General features: G+C 33.6%; 6 protein-coding genes and 4 pseudogenes across 10 annotated transcripts, besides 2 other annotated features; 2 read left to right on the forward strand and 8 right to left on the reverse strand.

The window, feature by feature from the left end:
* Positions 1–11,331: part of a mobile genetic element that runs on past the window's edge.
* On the forward strand, positions 327–866 carry TVAGG3_0712080 (organellar and viral DNA polymerase type B; the record flags this gene model as incomplete). The annotated part of the gene is made up of 1 exon (XM_051243817.1): positions 327–866. One exon carries the CDS (start codon positions 327–329, stop codon positions 864–866), a length of 540 nt encoding a protein of 179 aa, XP_051090404.1.
* On the reverse strand, positions 1,226–2,099 carry TVAGG3_0712090 (annotated as a pseudogene). The gene has a single exon. A coding segment is annotated over exon 1 (874 nt).
* TVAGG3_0712100 (protein of unknown function, DUF4108 family) lies at positions 2,593–2,982 on the reverse strand (the record flags this gene model as incomplete). Its single annotated transcript, XM_051243818.1, has 1 exon — positions 2,593–2,982. One exon carries the CDS (start codon positions 2,980–2,982, stop codon positions 2,593–2,595), a length of 390 nt encoding a protein of 129 aa, XP_051090405.1.
* Positions 3,049–4,284, reverse strand: TVAGG3_0712110 (uncharacterized protein; the record flags this gene model as incomplete). Its single annotated transcript, XM_051243819.1, has 1 exon — positions 3,049–4,284. The coding sequence occupies one exon, from the start codon at positions 4,282–4,284 to the stop codon at positions 3,049–3,051; it is 1,236 nt and encodes a 411-aa protein (XP_051090406.1).
* Positions 4,312–5,116, reverse strand: TVAGG3_0712120 (annotated as a pseudogene). The gene has a single exon. A coding segment is annotated over exon 1 (805 nt).
* TVAGG3_0712130 (protein of unknown function, DUF4106 family) lies at positions 5,219–5,656 on the reverse strand (the record flags this gene model as incomplete). The annotated part of the gene is made up of 1 exon (XM_051243820.1): positions 5,219–5,656. A coding segment is annotated over one exon (438 nt), but the record flags the coding sequence as incomplete, so codon positions are not given.
* Positions 6,074–7,632, reverse strand: TVAGG3_0712140 (annotated as a pseudogene). The gene has a single exon. A coding segment is annotated over exon 1 (1,559 nt).
* On the reverse strand, positions 9,355–10,284 carry TVAGG3_0712150 (annotated as a pseudogene). Its single transcript has one exon. A coding segment is annotated over exon 1 (930 nt).
* Positions 11,332–12,822: 1,491 nt separating the features above from the next.
* Positions 12,823–13,744: a mobile genetic element.
* A 2,607-nt stretch (positions 13,745–16,351) lies between these two features.
* On the forward strand, positions 16,352–16,682 carry TVAGG3_0712170 (uncharacterized protein; the record flags this gene model as incomplete). The annotated part of the gene is made up of 1 exon (XM_001580826.1): positions 16,510–16,659. The coding sequence occupies one exon, from the start codon at positions 16,510–16,512 to the stop codon at positions 16,657–16,659; it is 150 nt and encodes a 49-aa protein (XP_001580876.1).
* Positions 16,683–16,914: 232 nt separating this feature from the next.
* TVAGG3_0712180 (GTPase activation domain, GAP family) lies at positions 16,915–18,621 on the reverse strand (the record flags this gene model as incomplete). The annotated part of the gene is made up of 1 exon (XM_001580825.1): positions 16,915–18,621. One exon carries the CDS (start codon positions 18,619–18,621, stop codon positions 16,915–16,917), a length of 1,707 nt encoding a protein of 568 aa, XP_001580875.1.
* Between the last annotated feature and the right edge of the window lie 915 nt (positions 18,622–19,536).

The raw sequence follows: 19,536 nt of genomic DNA on the forward strand, positions 1-19,536 counted from the left end.
TGTTAGTAGAGATGAAAAGCTTCATTCCTTCTTCATATACTTTCGAAACAAAAATCCAGAAGATAAAGCAAGAACTTTTAACAAGTAATTTAGACTGTACCGCACAGGATGAAACAAATGAACAGTATCTTTATGAAATGCAGGACATTATTGACCATTTACCCAAATTGCCTGAAATTCAGCAGCAAAAACTCACTATTCCCGAATTTGACGAAATTGAAGTGAAACCAACTGACTCAGTAGAAATAAAGAAGTTCATACGAAAGGTAAACTATGAATTCCTTGGATTTCATTGCAACCACAAAGTCATGGACAAAGATTGCGACATGGTATATAAGAACATCTCTGACATATATAAATCCGAAGAATTTAAGACCTACGACAACTTTGTTTCATTAGTTGCAAAATGTGTTTGGGAAATAAGAGATAAAGATAGTAGGGGTAAGGTATGGAACGAACAAATAAGACCCGCTATGTTCGAGATGAAGAGAGCAATTGACGCCTTAGTTGTTTTAGCAGGTAAGGTTTCAGAATATAACGCAAAAATGAACCCGCAATGTTCAAAATGTAAGGCAGCAATTAGGAAATATAACTACTCAGTCAAAGAGATAGAAAGAATGAGAAACGACTATGCAGACTTAAAGAAAGAAGCAGAAAAGCCAGCAGAAGATAAAATGGATATGTTGACATTTCTTAATAAAAACTATCCAACAGCAGAAGATTTCCTTCTATCTGACGTCAAGAAGAAGTATAAAGAAACTTTCGGTATCGTTAAAACATTCGATGTACTGACAGAAGAAATAGAAGCTACGAAATTGTTTAGGATTTCAAATATACATCATACAATTCATGTAAAACGCTTATAAAATAACAGGTGAAAAAAGAGGTGAAAAAAGAGGTGGAATCTCACCTCTTCACCTAAACATTATTTTTATTGAATTCAGCAACAAAATTCTGAGTAAAATAATTTTTAGGGCTTGTGTCAAACCGTTGAGTTTTCACAAAATTTAAAAAATAACGTTTACCATGTGAAACGCTTATAAAATAACTGAGGTGAAAAAACAGGTGAAAAAAGAGGTGAAATCTCACCTCTTCACCTAAAATATATTTTTGCTGAATTCCGTATGAAATTTCATGAATTTCCTCATATGCTTGCTTCCCTCGAAAAACCGAGAGAAGAACAGCGAGTAGTGAAAAAACCCTGGTCGCCAAAACTCTTTATTTTTCAAGCTTGACTTTTTACAATTTGAACTTTGTTCGCGTAGATGTGAATTCTGAAAGAAGTATGAGGGTCTTGTATGACTTTGTACTTCTCCCATAGTTCATGTCTGTCAAACTTACCTGCCATGGACTCTTTCATAAGTTCCATGAAATCGTCTTCGGACAATCCAGGGAAAAGTATGATATCAGTAAGTATTCTTTTAACATCCTTACTTAAACTCTTTGCTGTCTGTACACAAATGACAACTGAGATGTTAAAGTGTCTGAGCTTCTTGAGAATTCGACACATGTCTTGTTCTCTGTTCTTTAACAAAGGATGAGAAGCAAAGTCATCTAAGATAAGAAGACATCTGTGAGGGTAAGTCTTCCAATCGTAAGATTGCAATTTCTTCGAAATGTATTCTATCTCTTTCTGTTTGTTTCTGAAGTGTTTCTTCTCTAATATTCTCTGCATTTCCTCATTTGGGTCTTTAAACTTCGAATTATATACTCATTTATAGCATTATACTTCAAAACTCTTCTTTGGTACTTCTTTATCCAATCTAACAACTCAGTATCCTTTATACATACTAACTTAGACTTCTTTATAATATCTTTGAACGAATTGACGGTTTGGTCAAATTGACCAGAAGTACTACAAATAACAACTAACTCATAGAATGGGTTCTTCTCATCTAGTTCTTGTTGTTGTGCAGCCATTTTAAGATAAGTGAAAGTCTTACCCGACCCAGGTGGTGCGATTAGACCTGTTATACCATTCTGAGCAAATAAGAACTTGTCATGTATGGTTTTATCTGAGCATTTTCTAACTTCCTCTTGTTCTTGTTTAAAACATTCTCAAATTTCTTGTCAATGTCAGCAAACTTTTTTTCTAACATATTTTTAGAAAAATTAAAATTTTTATCTTTTGAAAATGTCTAGCGATTTCGCTATCTATATTCGAGACAAACTTTTTGACAGCAAAACATCTGTCGACCATAAAATCTTACATAGTGTAAACAAGAAAGGTGAATTTGTTCTAAAGTTCTGTTTCTGGGAATATGACAAGAACCATAAAACATTAGCAGAGAAGTCTTAATTTGTCAATGACAGACTTGTTGACAGAGATGACGCCGATTGGAAAGATGAAGTCCAACAAAAATTCTTAGAATGCAAAGAAGACACATGCGCTGTTCTTGAAGATGAAATAGAAAACAGAATAGATGAGCTATTAAAGGACAAAGAACTTTTACATAAATATGGTTGCGAAATTTGACATAACTCCACCAGAAGAAGAAGAAGAGAGAAAAGAAAGAAAAGAAAGTAAAGAAGAGAAGAAAGAACCGAAGCCAGAGAAAAAGAAATTTGACATGTAAAAATAAAATTTTATTTTTAGAACATTTCTGGGTCAATGTCAATGTTCTCTTCCTCTTTAGGGGCAAACACTGGCTTAGACTCTAAAATCTTTTTACCCAATTTACCTTGAACTTCAACTATCTTAGACTCATAATATTCATAGTCGTCTGCTTTCTTTGGTTCATAAGGTATAACAAGTTTGTATGCTTTGCCTTCTTTAAGGTTTGAGAACCTTCTGTCAAAATTTTCTTTGACTGCTAACAAACCTTCTATGTCTAAGTCTTCAAATTTCGCACCATTTTTAGTCACAATAGCAAACTTAACTGGTTCGATGTTCCAAACTTTGTCAAATGTAGACTTTTCAAAATGGTAGAAGTAAACATTCAAATAAGCGAATGGGTCTAGTTCTTCTTTAAGTCCTGACATATATTTGTTTACTGAGATGAATTTCGTCATCTTTTTTATCGGATAAAAAAATATTTTTTTTAAAATTTACTCATAAAAATTTTTCTTTGTATATACGCCGTTCTGTATGTCTAAAAGACTTTTGACATTTGCCAAGAATGTACGTTTAGAAGCTGCCATATAACCATATTCTTGACAATACTGTTTATATTCATCGTACAATGACCTTTCATCTAAACACTCAAAGTTAGTCTCATCTATAAACAGTTCATATACACTCTTGTTTGCTTCTAACAATGTTTGTCTCTCTTCGGTATATGGAATTTGTCTTGGATTGAACTTAGAAATATCTAATGTCATGAAATATGAGAACAAGTGGTTGTAAAAGTTAGGTGTCAAAGTTTCTGCTAAGTCGTCAAAATATTCTGTATCTTGCATATGAGAATCTGACGTTCTGACAACTACATATCTTCTGTCAGAACTTTCTAACTTCATCGGAACGGCATTGTTTGAAACCATGATGAAATTTGCAACATTTTCACAAACTCTTTGGTCTTTATATTTTCTTTCAACAACTCCAACTTTATCTGTTATAAGACTCTTCAAAGCATCTGAGTTTAAAACTTTTGTTGTATCTATACTTTGAAGTTCATTGCAAACTATAAGTTTCATATTCTCTATTGAGGAGTTAAACTTGCCACAGATGTTTTCTATGTTTGTCATATTAGGGTTCGAATAACCTTCTAACAGTTTGCATAAGATATCTGTAAAGAAAGTGTTCTTACCTGTTCCTTGTTTTCCAATTATAATGAGAGCAGTTTCATTTTTAGCACTTGGATGTTGTAAGATGTTTGCAAACCAACATAAGATATACTCATAGACTCTTTCGTTTCCATTGCATATAATTTCTTTGACATGGTCTAACCAAGCTTCTATAACATTTTCTTTCCATTCTACTTGTTCGTATTTATATCCAGTGAAGATAGAATAGAAGTTTGGAGAAGGTGTATAGAACTTTATACCTCGAACTGAAAAATCTTCTAACTTTGACAATAAGATATCCCAAGCATCTAACATCTTCATGCCAACTTGTACGACTTTTATTTTCTTAAGTTTTTGTCTACATTCTTGTTCTGAAACTATTGTCGCTCTTGGTTTGTTAAAGACAACATCCCATTCTTTCATGACATAACATTCTGGGGCAGAGTCAACATAAATGACTAAACGTTTCAAATTCTCGACTGCTTTGTTATAGTCTCTAAATGGACACATATTTCTGAAGGCTTGGAAGTCATAAAAATCTGAAACGTCTATTCTGTACATTTTTATAAAAATAAAAAAAATATTTTTTTATTCTTGAGCTTGTTGTTGCATTTGTTCCATTTGTTGCATTTGTTGTTCTTGAGCTATTTGTTGTTGAAGTTGTTCTTGTAATACAATACTTTCACCAGTTGCATCTTCCAATTCGAAACTTTCTGCCGTCATTGACAAATACATAGGACATAAAAGTTTTACAGGAACAAAGTTTGCGTCAACTAATGTCAACGTTATACTTGCCAAAGTGTTTGAGTTCACTAAGGTTGAAAATTCTGCATTCGAATGAACAATAGGCAAACCAGCAGAGAAAGTATTGTTTATACGCATAAGTATCTTTTGGTCATAGTAGTTTCTGTCGACATTCGAATAACACTTTGAACCTAAGTTTGAAACAATATATAAGATGGTGTGCTTAATGTCAATGGAATAGACATTCCTTGTATGACACCTTTTCCTGTTATAGGAAACTGTTGGTAGTAAAAACCAAATAAGTTTTGTATTATAGCTCATATCGTTTATAAGTAAACTCAGTCGGACATCCAAACATAATGAAACCTGCTCTAGTTGCAGCACATGTTACATCCGTCCTTAAAGTATTAAATAAGTCAACAAAACCTGTTGGTGGTATATCTGAGTAAGTATCTTCAAAGGAGTATTTTTTACCATTCACAACAATAAAGTCTTCTGGTGTCAAAAGAGCAAAACAGGCTTTAGTCGTCATTGTGTTTAAGGTTAGTTTACAATATCGTCCTTGAGGACTTTGTAAGTTTGTTGTTATAGAATTATATGACTCAGGGTTTTTAGTCGTAATAGTATAAACCACTATGTCTTCTGCCATTTACTTAGCAATAAATTTTAATGAAATGTTGTGGTCGTCAAATATTTTTATGACGTCTGGGAAACTATATTTTAAGTTCAACGTTTCACCTCCTTTCATAACGTATATCTTGTCAATGACATTATATGAAACACCACAGCAAGCAATGTCGGGTTCTATTTCTTTGATGTTTATATCGTCTGCCTCTGTCAAAAGTTTCAATAGTTCTTTCAAAACTTCATGAGGTGCAATGACATATGAGTTCACTTTTACAGGGTTGTGTTCGACCAAGTTTAACATTATACCTAAAGCTTGACAAATCTTCTCCTGAGTTTTAAGTTTGTCTTTAAGTTGTTGGTAGTCGTTTCGAATATCTGCAACAGAACTTAAGTCTCTGCTAACTTCAGGATATGTTGGTTGTTCTTTTACAGGAACTATTGTTATACCATCTTCGTCTTCGTATGGTTTCCCCACTTCAACATCTCTTTCTTTGACATTGACAACAACACTTTGACTGTTTGTTTGAGTTGGTGAATTTAACTTCACATCTGCCACCGCCATTAAACCTTTTGAAACACTTACGCTTCTATTTTTCGGAAATGACATTTTACTTAGAATAAAAAGATGGACGTATTTGAGTATCTCTTCGAATTGAAGCAAACAAAGTTTACACACACAAACAATACAAATACATTGACAGAATAGTTCTTTACACAAACAATGGAAAATGTTATAGAATAGCAGTCTTTGCTGAACCAAAATATTTTCATAAAGCAAAGAAAGTTGGTATAACGAAATGGTGAAAGTTCTTGAAGCAGACAAAAATATAACAACAAAACTGACGATATTTCTAAAGGTAAGTTTATAATACAATATATATCAAAACTGGCGTACTGTCAATATTTGACGGAGAGAAGTCAGTTCAAGAACAACTTACTGACCTGCTGCCAAAATCTGCTCGATGGAAGCTGTCGTTACCAATCTGAGGAGCCCCAGCAGGTTTCATCGAACGAATCTTCAAAAGAGCATCTTCCGTGAAAAGTGCTATTGGTTTTGTAAACTTCTTTGCTTTCAATTCATCTGGACCGTCTCTGTCACCAGTATATTGTATTTGAACTGTACCAACAGTTGAAATACCACCCATAAAGTCTTCTGAGTCAGCAAATGGAATGCCAAGCCAAAAGTTTGAACGGTCTCCATTTGTATATTGAGTTTTTTGACCTCCTGTATGAGTCCATACTTTCACATATGGCATAATAGAACTTTGCATTTCAGGGTTAATGGTTGTTGTGAAGTTGTTGTTAAAGTTCATAGCATCTAATGTCAAGTTGTATGACCTCATATCCTCAACTGTAGAATATTCTTCTCTTGGATAATATTTGCCATCTATGTTTATATGATATTTAATACCAGGGTTGTAGAAGCAAGAATAGTCATTTATAGTTCGTCTGAACAGTACAAACATAGTATCTGCATGTTTCATTGCAGTTGTTAAAGCAATATCTGTTCTTGCACCTGGGTCAGCACTTTGGTTTCCAACTTCACCTGCAAAGTCTTTGACAGATATTTGGTGTATAGGGAACATAAGTGGAACTGCAATATATTTGGCAGCTAAAGCATTTGAAATATCTGGGTCCAACATATAGACTGCAAGTCTGCTTTCTATTCTCTTGCATTCAAATTTTTCGCATGTGAACTTAACTGGGTCCCAAGCAGTTCCAGCAGCATTGAAATAATAGTTTACTTCAGTGTTGAGGTTTGAGAAACCAAAGTCTAAGTCAACTTTGTCTTTGCAAAATCGGCGAATGACGTTTGATTTGCTCCCTTTACGTCTGTAAGAGTGAATGGGTCTTGTGTTGGTGCAATGACTAAGTTATTTTTGCTTGGAGTAAGTTCGATAGAAATTTTTCCTGCCCAGTTTGGCAAGTATCTTAAAAACCTGAAGATGAGGAAAGATGACAAAGGAACTCTAAGTTTCAGTTTTACTTTAGTGACAGCATTTCATCTGAACCAGAAAGGTTAACATAAACTCCTGGAACGTTAGGGTCAAGTCTTCTTATTTTCTCAATAGTTGCATACTGGTCTGTTTGTTCTCTAGCTTGTGGTTGTACTGAGTTTCTCAAAGCGAACCATTCATAGTTTGCCCATGTTACTGTTTGAACTAAGTCAGAGTTAGAATATATCTTATATCCCATGAAAACTTCTGGAGCATATTGGTATCCGACATAGAAAATTCCATTGCAACCTTTCTTGTCAGACAACTTGGCAGAAGGTTTTATTTCAATGTCTTGTTCCACGTATAAGAAAGAGTTGTCAATAGAAATAATATGAAACCTGTCGCAAGCAATATCTACTGTTGTTGAAGAACCTTCTCCAAACTCACCTACGTTTCCATAAGAAACAGCAGTTGTATATTCGTAAGTTCCAGGAACTATTTCTGACCTTCTAATGGCATTGTCGCATTCGTTATACCATTCGGAAACATTTCCATTCATAGCATCCAAAACTGTTGGCGTTATATTCTGAGCGGCGTACATTTCATATGAGTAAAAATATAGAATAGTTGGATTTATATGTCATAATAGAACCCACTGACCAAGCTTTACTTTCTTCCTGACTGAGTTTTTAACTCTTCTTTTTCCTTCATTGCCCTCTGCTTGAAGTTGTTGCATCTTTGCATTATGTTCATCTAGTATGTTGCAAATTTCCCATGTCCTTTTTGCCTTTTGGCTCTGGTCGCCCATCTCAGGTAACCTATATCCTAGAAAGAGTTTGTCATAGTCTGTATTTGAGTCTTCGCGTATTGTTTGCATGACTCTTTCCTGAGTTTCCGGTTCAAGCTCTTCAAACAGTGCCTGTCCATATGGAATAAGCTCGTTTCCAAATATATGTTTTTGTAGCCATTCTGGTTTTCTTTCCATGTTACCAACTATATCTTTTGTGAATGGGAAAGCTTTTACCCAATCTTTCAGTCTTGCGTCGTTTATTTCTGTAGTTGGTTTTATTTTGTCAAGGAACATGTTTTTCAATACTAACATTTCATTTGGTACTGTCCATTTGAGTTTTCTTAAATATTCATCCCTTCTCGTTCATTGTCTGCAAAGTAAGTTTTTATGACATTTTGTAAACTTTCGTTTGCAAGGTCATGTACAATAGGTTCTCTTCCTTCGCTCTCCCTAACTTTCTTTCTAAACTCTTCACCAAATATACCATCTCTATGGTTCTGTGTAGTTCTTTGAGATAAATGTTCTAGAACGTCAGGTGTTATATTTCCATCAGCCATGTTCATTTCATACTGGTCCAAAATATCTGCATGTTTCATATCTTTCAATGGCATTAAAGCCGCGCTTAAAATACCAGCTATATCTCGTTCACCATTGACTTCCATTGCGTCTACAACTTCTTGGAATTGTGGTTGTAAGTTTATGAACCACCTATCTGGATTAGCTTTATGACCCCATCTCATTGTAGTTCCATCGTCTGCAGAAACAAAAGTAGGTTTGTTTCCATCTTGGTTAGGTTCTGAATGAACTTTAAACAATGTTTCATTTCTATATGTTTTCTTGAAATTTAACCTTTTATTTTCACCGAGTTCATCCGAAGATTGAACGTTAAATGCTCGTAAGTAAAAAGGGTTGTTGTATTTGTGTACATTTTTTTTCAGTTCTTCCATTCTATGCTGAATATTTTCATCTGGTGTTGGAGTCTTTTGTATGTCGGCAAACATTTTTCGATATTCTTCTACTATGTCAGCCGAATTTTTTTTAGACTCTTGGAAAGATTCCATATTCACCTCATGCTCTTGTTGAGGGTCAAGATTTTTCGGCTGTTCCAAATCTTCATCTAGTTCTGTGAAGTTAGTTTCCAAAGGAGGGACTTGTTCGTTTTCTTCAGGCTCTTCTAGCTGTTGTTGCTGAACTATTTCTTCCATGTCTGGTTGTATCTGAACTTCTTCCTGTGGAGTTTCTTGTACCTCATCTGCTGGCATTTCATATATTCCGAGACCGTTTTCAACAATTTCCCTATCTACGTCATCCGCATTCATAAGCTTTTGTTCTTTCGTTCCGTCTCTATTTTTTACGCGTTTCATGACGAAAGTTGAATTGTCATTTAGCTCTGACATCAAATATCTCGGAGTAAATTCATCCATGTCATTTGGATGATATGCTATTAAATCATATCCCTTAGCGAGCTTGTATTTTCCAGGTTTGAGATTATATCCGTTTTGGTGCTGAGCCATAAAGCTAAATAGGTTCGGGTCAGTATTTCCATCCTTGAACTTTCCAATAGCTTCTTTATATCTGTCACTAAAGTCAACAGTATCTGGGAAACCACACTCTTCTTTAAGCATTTTTAAGAATTCTTGGTTTCCTTGTTCTCTACTTCTTTTATGTCCTTGCTCTGTTTGTGGTTGTTGTTGTGCAGGGTTTTGAACTGTTGGTTGCTGTGCTGGTTGTTGTGTTGGTTGTTGTGCTGGTTGTGGAGGTGGTTGTTGTGCTGGTTGTTGTGCATGCCTGTGTCTGTGTCCATGTGACGATGTAAATGTTTAGGTAGTCCTGGTGCAGGTGCTTCTCTTGGAGGGTTTGGTGGTATATAAGTTCCACCAGCTGGCACATATGTTCCATCTGCAGCGTAATGTCCTACCTGACTTTTCGTTCTTAAGAAAGCATTTACTAGGTCTGTTTTGGTCTGTTGTAACTCTTTTTCTTGACTTTCCACAACAGTTGCTCTAACGGCGTCATAGGCACTTTGAACTGCCTGTCTCGTTGCTGCATCTGTTATTTTCGTCATATTTTGTGCTACTTCTCTTAACTCTTTGTCGAAACCTTCAGACTTCAGTTTCTTTCCAGATGAGAAGTCGTTCACTTGTTTCACCTTACTATGAAGAGCTTCGAAGGCGTTCTTAAAGTCAGCATTTGTTAAAGCTTCATTTGAACTGTCTTCATCCGCTTGTATTTTTGTCCTTATTGACCCTATGAGTTGGGCTGCTTTAGCGTTGGCTTGGGCATCTAACCAGTCATTATTAGCTTTTATATATTCTGCGCTTTTCATTGCCTTTTGCATGCTGCGTCGTTATTTTTACTTTCTTGTGCTAAGTTTTCATACTGTACGGTTTGGTTTTGCAACTGTAAAAGTTTTTCTGCCTTTACATTTGCTTCAACTTCTTTTTTATACTCATCGCTATCCATATATGTCTTCAGGGCTTTTTGTTTTATCTCTTCATCTTTCAGTATTTATATTGAGTAGTATGGTTTTTCAAATTTATGACATCTTGTTCCATTTTTGCTACTTCTGCTGCTTTTTCTGACACTTTTTTCGCATATTCCTCTGTACTTAGTTCTTTCAGTTGTTCTTCTTTCTTCTTTTTCTCTACGTTTAACTCATTGAGTTTCTTTGTGTGTCTGTCATATTCTAGTTTCTTTTCGTTTTCACTTATTTGCTTCTGTATGTCTATGTTTGACTTTTTGACATCTGTTATTTGATTTTTGAGTGAACTCAAATTCATTTGACTTTGAGGGTTATAGCTGTTCCGTCTGCAGCTCCACCATAGCCTGCCATTTTCGCTAAAAGTGCCGCTCTTAAACCTCCACTCTGTGCACCAATACTCGGTTTAAAAGCATAGGATTGCTTGACATTTGTTGCAACATAGTGGGGTCATTCAGCATTTGTTGTTGCAACTGTTGTTGTGGTGTCAGTTTTACTATTGGATGTTTCAATGCTCTCTTCCTCTTACGTATATTCTTACGTAGCTTACGTGGCATTTTAAGTGAAGTTAAAAAGCGGTTTTTGACAGATGTTTATATGACACTTTTTGTTCAGCACAAAAAACTACTCGGTCAAAGTGTTGTCAGTTTTGTAAAATAACCGTCCTATCTCATTCTATAAGGGGAAAAGGCTTCTCAAAGTATACTTCCTTGGAACGCCTGTAACTTTTCCTGTAGCGACGATAGACCCTTACTTGTCCGGACAAAGTTATACTATTTTGAGTGCTCTACAAAAAAGTCAACGCGACGACTCTCAAAAACCGTTGTGTAAAAAGTTTTACCGTTGGACAAAAAAGTATATATAGAAAACAAAAAACGTTTATAGTTCATTCAATATTTGAGATGGAACGGTTTGCAACGGTAACTATTAAATAAAATAAAAAAATAGAGGGGGTTACCGTTGACGAAAACGGTTTATTTTAAACTTTTCTATGAGTAGTCCGAAAAAAACAGTTTATTTTTGTCTAATGGCATTCGCTAGCGTGTTCGCTCCAAATTCACCTGAAGAAATTGCTTGCAAACTTTCAGCACCCACAGGTTTAGAGCCTCAATATCAAACTGCAGCATCTACACATTCTCCAAGCAGAACAGACAATTCGCTCAATCCAAAGCCACTTTCACTACCAAAAACAATACCAAACGAGCTCCGTATTACAAAGAACCACAGCAACGCTGAACTACGCAAAATACTACTCAGATTGTCTGAAGAATACTTCAATTCAAAGCCAGAAGAAAGAGTTCCTGCAACTTTTAACAAAGAATATTGTGAACAACTCAACAAAGTTCTTGCAGACTTTACCAAACTACAAAAAGAAACACCTGACCCATTCGAATTAGGTGACACAATTGTCAACTATTTTCCAACAATAACAAAGATAATGGTTGACAGAACTATATGTCAGCTTATTGAAAGTCTTCCACCCAAAGCTGCAAAAAAAGTCGAACAGTTTTGGGTCGAATTCAAATTAAAGAGTTATGGATATCAGGATGACGAAGAAGAACGTGAGTACGGACAAGAAACAGCAAAATGGCAATGTCTTAGCTCACTCAATCCCAAGTTCAAACCATTATTTTACTCAGACAACAACACAATTCAAGTACGCAAAATTGCTATTCATTTCGTTAACCAAGCAGAAGACATTGAAGAAGGAGACTCTATCTCAGTTTATGTTTGCTACTGCAAGTTTTTCAAGGACGAATTTGGAGGACCAATTCTCATGCATGTCTTCAAGCCACGTCAGCAACTCTACGTTGAAACTGAAATAACACTCATGCATGGAATGTATCTCAAGTTTGAAAGCCAATTGGAAAACACATACAACATTTGGCTTTCATACATTCAGTTCGATACACCAGATGACTTTGATGTTGAAGAAGAAGACTCTACTCAAGAAGATGAACCACAAGACTCAATCCAAGAAGAGTCCTCCGAATTCACACCAGAAGACTAACAATTTTCCGAATAAAAACCTCATTTTTTACTAAACATCTTCGGGGCTAGAAGGGGCGCAGCCCCTGGAAGCCCCACTACCTTTTTTTTTTTTTTTTTTTTTTTTTTATATCGCATGTAATTAGAATTGAAGTTATTTTTCAATCGTGGATTTCAATAATTAAGGGTTTCGTTTTGCGAAAAAAACGTACAATACGCAATTTCGCTAAAAAAACATTTAGCTAGCAATTTCGACCTTTGACTCCACTCAAGACGTCACTTTTTTAATTTTGCGGTATCATATTTTTGGAAAATCTTTATGAATATTATATAAAAAGTCTCTTTAATATCTATATTTCATATTTTTATCGATTTTTAAAGTTTTTGCGAAAAGTATTCAATTATTTTTGCTATTTGGTCGGGGAAATGTCAGATTTGCGACATTTTCTGATATGATATTCAGATTCTACGTTGATAATAATGCTTATAGAACCCTCTTGCTATTGTGTCGAAATTGCGAAACCGATAGCAAAAAAGGTAACTAAACTCCTTTCGCCGATCCGATTTGCTCCATATTTAAAATATAGCTTGCATATGTAGAAGAAAAGCTAATTTTGAAGTACGCCCGAAATCCACCAACAGGATTTCGAGCTACTAAAAAGGTACTTTTAAATGTGATTTTTTTTATAAAAAATTAAATTTATTTTAAGATCAGACTAAAAACTAATTTTATGGAAAATCTATATCGACAAATTTATTACTTATTGGGTATATAGATTTTTTGATTATGGCGATTATGTCTGATATGCTTCCAATAAGCCAAAACACATTTCATACTGATTTCTATAAAAGGTATCTTTATTATAGAAGTGTAAGCTATATCTGTTTGTTTTTTTATTATAACAAATTCAAAATTCTCTTATAAGGACTAGATGAAATCTGTATTATTAAATCATTAGCTAAATGAAGGTTCAAATAGAAAGTAAATATCAATTTCTATGATACTGAAACCAAATAGTTCTTTTAATAAAAGATAACACGCTGAAAATTATTGAGTATTTGCAAATCTCAAAAATCTATTGGTGAATTTGGCTCAACTTTTAAAATTATAACATCCATATCAAATCATAAAAGCAGACAAAAATTAAAGCCAAACCTATCGGCCAATTTTTTTTGATATTTTGATTTTTGAGGTATACTTTTAAAAGTGGATTTAAAACACTTATGAAAAAACATTAACTTCTGTCGTTATGATTATTGATTTAGACAATAATGATTTTAATCTTTGATTATCAAAACACTAAAGTCATCTTTTTAACATTTGCTTGGTAGCATTAACTCAAGTCTAAAGTACTATTTTATGTGGCACTCTTAGAATTTTTGTATTCATTGTACACGCTGAAATAGTACCATTAAAGTTATGGCGGACTTTCAAAAAATAGTTTGGTCACCTTTATAGCAAAAATATCTCGCAATATCAAAATTGAGATATTGAGTGAATTATGCATTATAGAGATTAAAAATCTGATTTGTGAAAACATCTCATCAGTTTCTAGCTAATTCAAAAATCTTTACTATCTTATTTGATTAAAATGAAAAGGGAATAGTTTCATTATGCTTTAAATGACAGCCTTATAATATAATCATAGTTTTCGCTCAATATGCAGCATTTTTTTTTCGAAATCTATGGTCAATGTCCTAAATTTAAAATTTATTATATCTCCTCATTCCTCATTATAATATATATTTATTTCTAAATTTCAAAATAAATCAGAACCTTGCCTCATAAAGTTTCAATTGATTTATTCATTGAAAAACAATATTTTGATAGCGTTTTGGCCGCCATTGACTCTTCTATTGTTAAGATTCCAGAGCTAGCTCATTTGAGGCGCAATGTTACTAAAGTATTCTTTAGACTTGTTAAAAATTGTTGCATAACAGATCTGCCGCATAATTTTGTCAATAAACTGCATTGACCAGTCTATTTCTTTGGAATACCTTCCAAACGATGCTAAAGTTAGTGATTTAACAACATCAATGCAATCACACATATCAAGTATGTGCAACGAATCGAAAATTACACAAGATAAAATTTCACTTGCTCTTGTTCTGAACAAAGCATCTAAATTCTGTGTTGAAATATCTAATGACGAAACATGTCCATTCTGCACGCAGACTCTTATCGGAAAGCCATTCTTAGTCTTTCCTTGCGGCCACAAATACCATCAAGAGTTTCTCAGTTCAGCGCAAAGAATGTGCATTGTGTGCAAACGCAGCAATCATGGACATTGGAGTTCCTTTTGTCGGAAATCCTCTTAAATGATCAACAGAAGTCAATAAACCTTAATATTTAAAATTTTTGTTAAATTAAACATGCACATTTAACTTTTCCTTCCTTTTCTGCATTATGAGAATAAATAAAAGTTAGGTTGCTCGTTGCTCCATGAGAAAGAAGAAGATTTACTGTATCTGGACTATTATTCTTATCTGTCCAATCAAGTACTGATTTCCTATTGTTGTCGATTGCATTGACATCAGCACCGTGCGATATCAAAAATTCAATAATACTAACTTTTTCGCCAAAAGCTGCATAATGAAGTGCGGCGCATCCATCTTTATCTCTTAAATTTACATCTATGCCATGAGATAGAAAAACTTGTACTGTATTTAAACGCCCCAAATATGCTGCCTTGTGAAAACAAGGTACATCATATTGACATTTTGCAGTATAATTCGCACCTTGCGAAATAAGAATTTCGAAAATTTCAGTTCATTCTCCCAATGCTGCACACGAAAAAGGAGTCTTTGACTCGTTATTTGATACATAGATATTGGAGCCATGCGAATTAAGAAATTCAGTTATTTCTATACGGTTATAATTAACAGCAATATGAAGAGGAGTTGATCCATTGTGATCTTTAATATTCACATCAAACCCTTGAGAAACAAAAAGTTCTGCAATTGCAACTTGATTATAATATGCTGCCGTATGAAGCGGTGACCATTGAAGTGTGTCTCGTGAAATAAAGTCAGCTCCATGCGAAATGAGATATTGGGCTGAATATACGCTATTATATTTTGCTGCGATTTGAAGACATGAAGCGTTACCAACAACTACATCTTTGATATGAGCATTGATATCTGCATTATGGCAACGAAAATATTCACAAAGGGATGGTATATTAAAACTCGCTGAATAAACTAAACATTCATTGATAGAGTTAGTTAGATCAAAATAAACAAAAAATGCTTGCAGATTGTGATATTTGCAGCATAACTCTATATTCGTTCATCAAAAAAGAGACAAAATCAATATTATGTGCAACAATTGAATAATCCATGCATGCATATGTTGGTTTGAGATGTTTCAAACATTCACTCATAATGTCTGGATTTCTGCCCAAAAACGAATATTCAAGACAAACATTGGTAAGTTCATAGTTAAATTTTGTTGTGAAAAACTTAAAACAATTAACTGAACCATGATAACAACACAATTCAAGATAAGAAAGATCAAACCAATGCATAGGATACAAATTTGTTTTAATTCTTTTGTTGGGATTAAAATCATCTCTTTCTGTGAAAGATATAAATGATTCTATGTCATCATTAAGAATTGCTCTGTAAATAGTGCTTTCTTCAAGAAATTCAAATGAATATTCGAATTTACTTTGTCGTTCAATTGCATTACGATATTTTTCAGACAATGAAAACCCATGTTCATCAGTGAGGTCACACCATAAAAAATATGGAATTGATAAATTGAACCAACTTGGGTGATATTCATCGTATATCATTTTGAAAAAAGCTTTGTATTGCTTATAATATCTTAAATTAAATGACACTGCATATGAAATAGATAATAAGATTTGATCAGGTGATCCATTTTTCGCTTCAAGAAGTTTTGTTTTAATTTCTTGATAAAATTCTTGAATTTCTTCGTCAGCGAATGTTTTAAGTCTGTATAATTTATTATATACATTAACAAAATCTTGAAATAAATTCATCAAATCAATGTAACTCCTCTGTGACATTGAGTTTAAGAATAAAAAAAAAATTATATGGCGGAAGTTGTGTGTGAACAGCTTAATCAAATTAAGCCAGAAGAAAAAATTAATCAGGTCATTAAGGAGCAGAAAGAATTAATTCAATTATTAGATGATACAGAACAAAAATTAAAAGATAAAACAAAGAATAGCCAAGAAAGACTAGCCAAAGCAATGGAAAGGATCACAGAATCTATTCAGAAATTAAATTCAGTCAAATCTCAATTAGTAAGTATCACAAATCGCGTTAATGCCCTCAAAAAGCAAACAGAAATCCTCGAACAGCAGCCAACAGCTGAAGCGGCTGCTCCTAAGGAACAGTAATCATTTTTTAAAGCTACTATTTTGTTTTAAAGAAATGTCAACAAATTATTTTTTTCTTATTTCCAAATATACGTGAGAAAACAGTAATATACAGTCAAAACAAAGAATTTTGAAGGTTTCGAACCGTATGAGTTTGAGAATGAGTGAATATTATCAATTTTATCCATAAGTTATATAAAAATATACTACAAGTTAATCGAAATATAATGATAAATTTTAACCAATAAAATAAGTTAACAAATAAATATCTATAAATTAATTTTCAATTAAATATCCTTGTGATAGGACTGTCATTAAATCTTCATCACCTATAAAGCAGTTTTCGAGCAATTCGAGCATTGACCAGTAAAGAGGATGCTCTGTTGGCTTTCTCTTTAAATTATCGCAAATTTCTTTGTTGTAAGTAGCGCAATCGGCAACAATCTCCTCAAGATTAGCTTCAGCGAAGTGGTAAGTTGAATCTGAATAGCCCAGATTCGAAATATACTGTTCTGCAATTCTGGTAAAGATTTCTTTTGGAAATTCTTCTTCACTTTTGTCCTTTGAGTTGAAGAAAACGAATGCCTTCATTGCATCTCCTGCGAGTTTTGTCTTTCCCATGTTTGCCATGACAGGACTGATAAATCTGAGCATAAACATGGAAGAAATCGCAAGTAATGGGACTAATCTATCAGGATATTTACGTCTCGTTGCTCTGAACGTTGCAGAAATCAAGTTCTTCATTTGTAGAGGAAGATTTCCGTAATCTCTTGTAATAATTTCGACAGTTTCGATCTTTGACTGGCAGTTTGCAGCTTTGTTGACTGTTTTGTCAATGAAATCGTAACCGTAGTTATCGGAAATCATTGAAAAAAGTACAGAACAAGCGGATGCTTCTCTAAAGATGGTATTTTCGGCAATTGTGTTCTTAATTTGGGTTCCGAACAAATATCTAACAAGAGTTGTGACGGTTCCTGAATACAAAACGTATTGAACTAAATTAATAAAAGCTTTTTTGCCTGGCTTTGAAACTGCAACGGTACCGAAGGCGCGAACGAAATCATAAACATCGTTCGAGATCAAATTCTTCATCTGGTCGTAGAAAATCGAAGGAATTTTGTCTTTAAATTCCATCATTACAGGAATACAGCTAAGAAGGGTAACTAAAACGTCAGAGTTGTCATTTTGTGCATCTTTCCAGATGCAAATGCTATTTTGGTTCGTAAATTTATATACTCCAAACCCTTCGAAGGAAATTGTGTTTTCTTTGAAATTAATATCTTCAATAATGCCTTCAAGACTGAAAGTTTTGACTACTTTGTTGGTATCCATATCAACGAGGTTGACGGTTCTATCTCTCTTTATGATAATCCAATTCTTCTTTCCTGCTTCATCGATTACTGGGAAAATGCACAAGATTGTGAGGAATGGCCTTGTTTTAAGTTGCTCTTTGAATGTTTTTGGAAGAAGACCTAAAGCAGTTTTAGAAATAACTTCCATCTTTTGCTCGTATGTGGGCAAACGATCTAAAATTACTTGAGTAAGCGATATTATGCTGTTAAAAACATTGGCAATTCGTGGAGGGAACTCTAATGTGAATTGAGCAGCTGTCAATTTGATTGGTGATAAGGAAACATTTAATTTGTTAGGTGGTAGGATATCAGGGTAGCATTGGATAAGTCTCATGAGATCTGATGTGAGTTGATTGTCTGATACGTTTGAATCCGAGAATGCAGCCATGATTGAAGATGGATTTGTGCATGATTTAACGCGCTCATATAGGTCTGTAAATGATAATTTCGGCGAATCCTTTATAAACTGGTTCCAGTATTCATCAATATCTGGTGAGAATTGAACTTTTCTCGGTGGACGCTGGAATCTAAAGCGAAAATTCACTTGCTCATATGTTGGCTTGACATACGGTGTTTCCTCCCCTTTCATAGGAGGAATTGTAAATCCTATGTCTTTCCGGACTACTGTCATACAAATATTTTTTTTTTCTAGATCCGCAATGCTTTGCAAAAGTCAAAATTGCTAAGTTATCTTATTGATTTAATATCGCATACAACTGACGTGATCAACAATTTTTTGAATGAATTTATTTTTGATATGATTTTAGCTGATGATTAAGATTTAATAATTTTTGGAAATCTATTTTTTGAGAATTTTGAAAGATGCTTTGAAAATTGAAGGCAGGCAGGTAAAAGATGATTTGTTCAAAATCATACGCTTATACTTAAATATATTGAAATTACAATTATTGAAATGGATACTCTTAGATTTTTGTAAGTCAAGAAAATCTTTTAATTATATAGGATATTGTATTTTAATCATTATATTATATCGATTATTGTAAGGGTTTCGTTTTGCTAAAATTGTCACTTTTATAGCATATTTGTTTTTGGATGTTTTGCGAAACCAAAAAAAAACTATGATATACAATGTGTGTGTAAAGAAAATACTTTATTTACTAGTTAAAAAATCATTTGGTATTGATCAAGTTATTTTTTCTGGATAAGATATTATATGGATAATTGGATAGAAAATACAATTATATAATCTTGTACCTGGTTTAATTAAGCTAATTGTCATCAGAAACTTGTAATTTTTATGAATTTCAGATTTTCTTTTCATTACTGCTTTTCTTAATAGGTCAAGTTCTTATTTACGTTATAAAGTATGATATTTACAAATATCAAGTTATCATGTTTTTTGAGAAATTATGAGAAACAAACAAAAATGAAAAAGATAGGAATAGCAATGAATAGTGATGTGGGTATAGAAAATGTAAGAGATATGAATGCAAAGCAATCAGTATTTAGGACATTGACCATAGATTTCGAAAAAAAAATGCTGCATATTGAGCGAAAACTATGATTATATTATAAGGCTGTCATT

The sequence above is a fragment of the Trichomonas vaginalis genome, chromosome III (genome assembly GCF_026262505.1).
Source record: "Trichomonas vaginalis G3 chromosome III, whole genome shotgun sequence".
Taxonomy (NCBI): Eukaryota; Parabasalia; order Trichomonadida; family Trichomonadidae; genus Trichomonas; species Trichomonas vaginalis.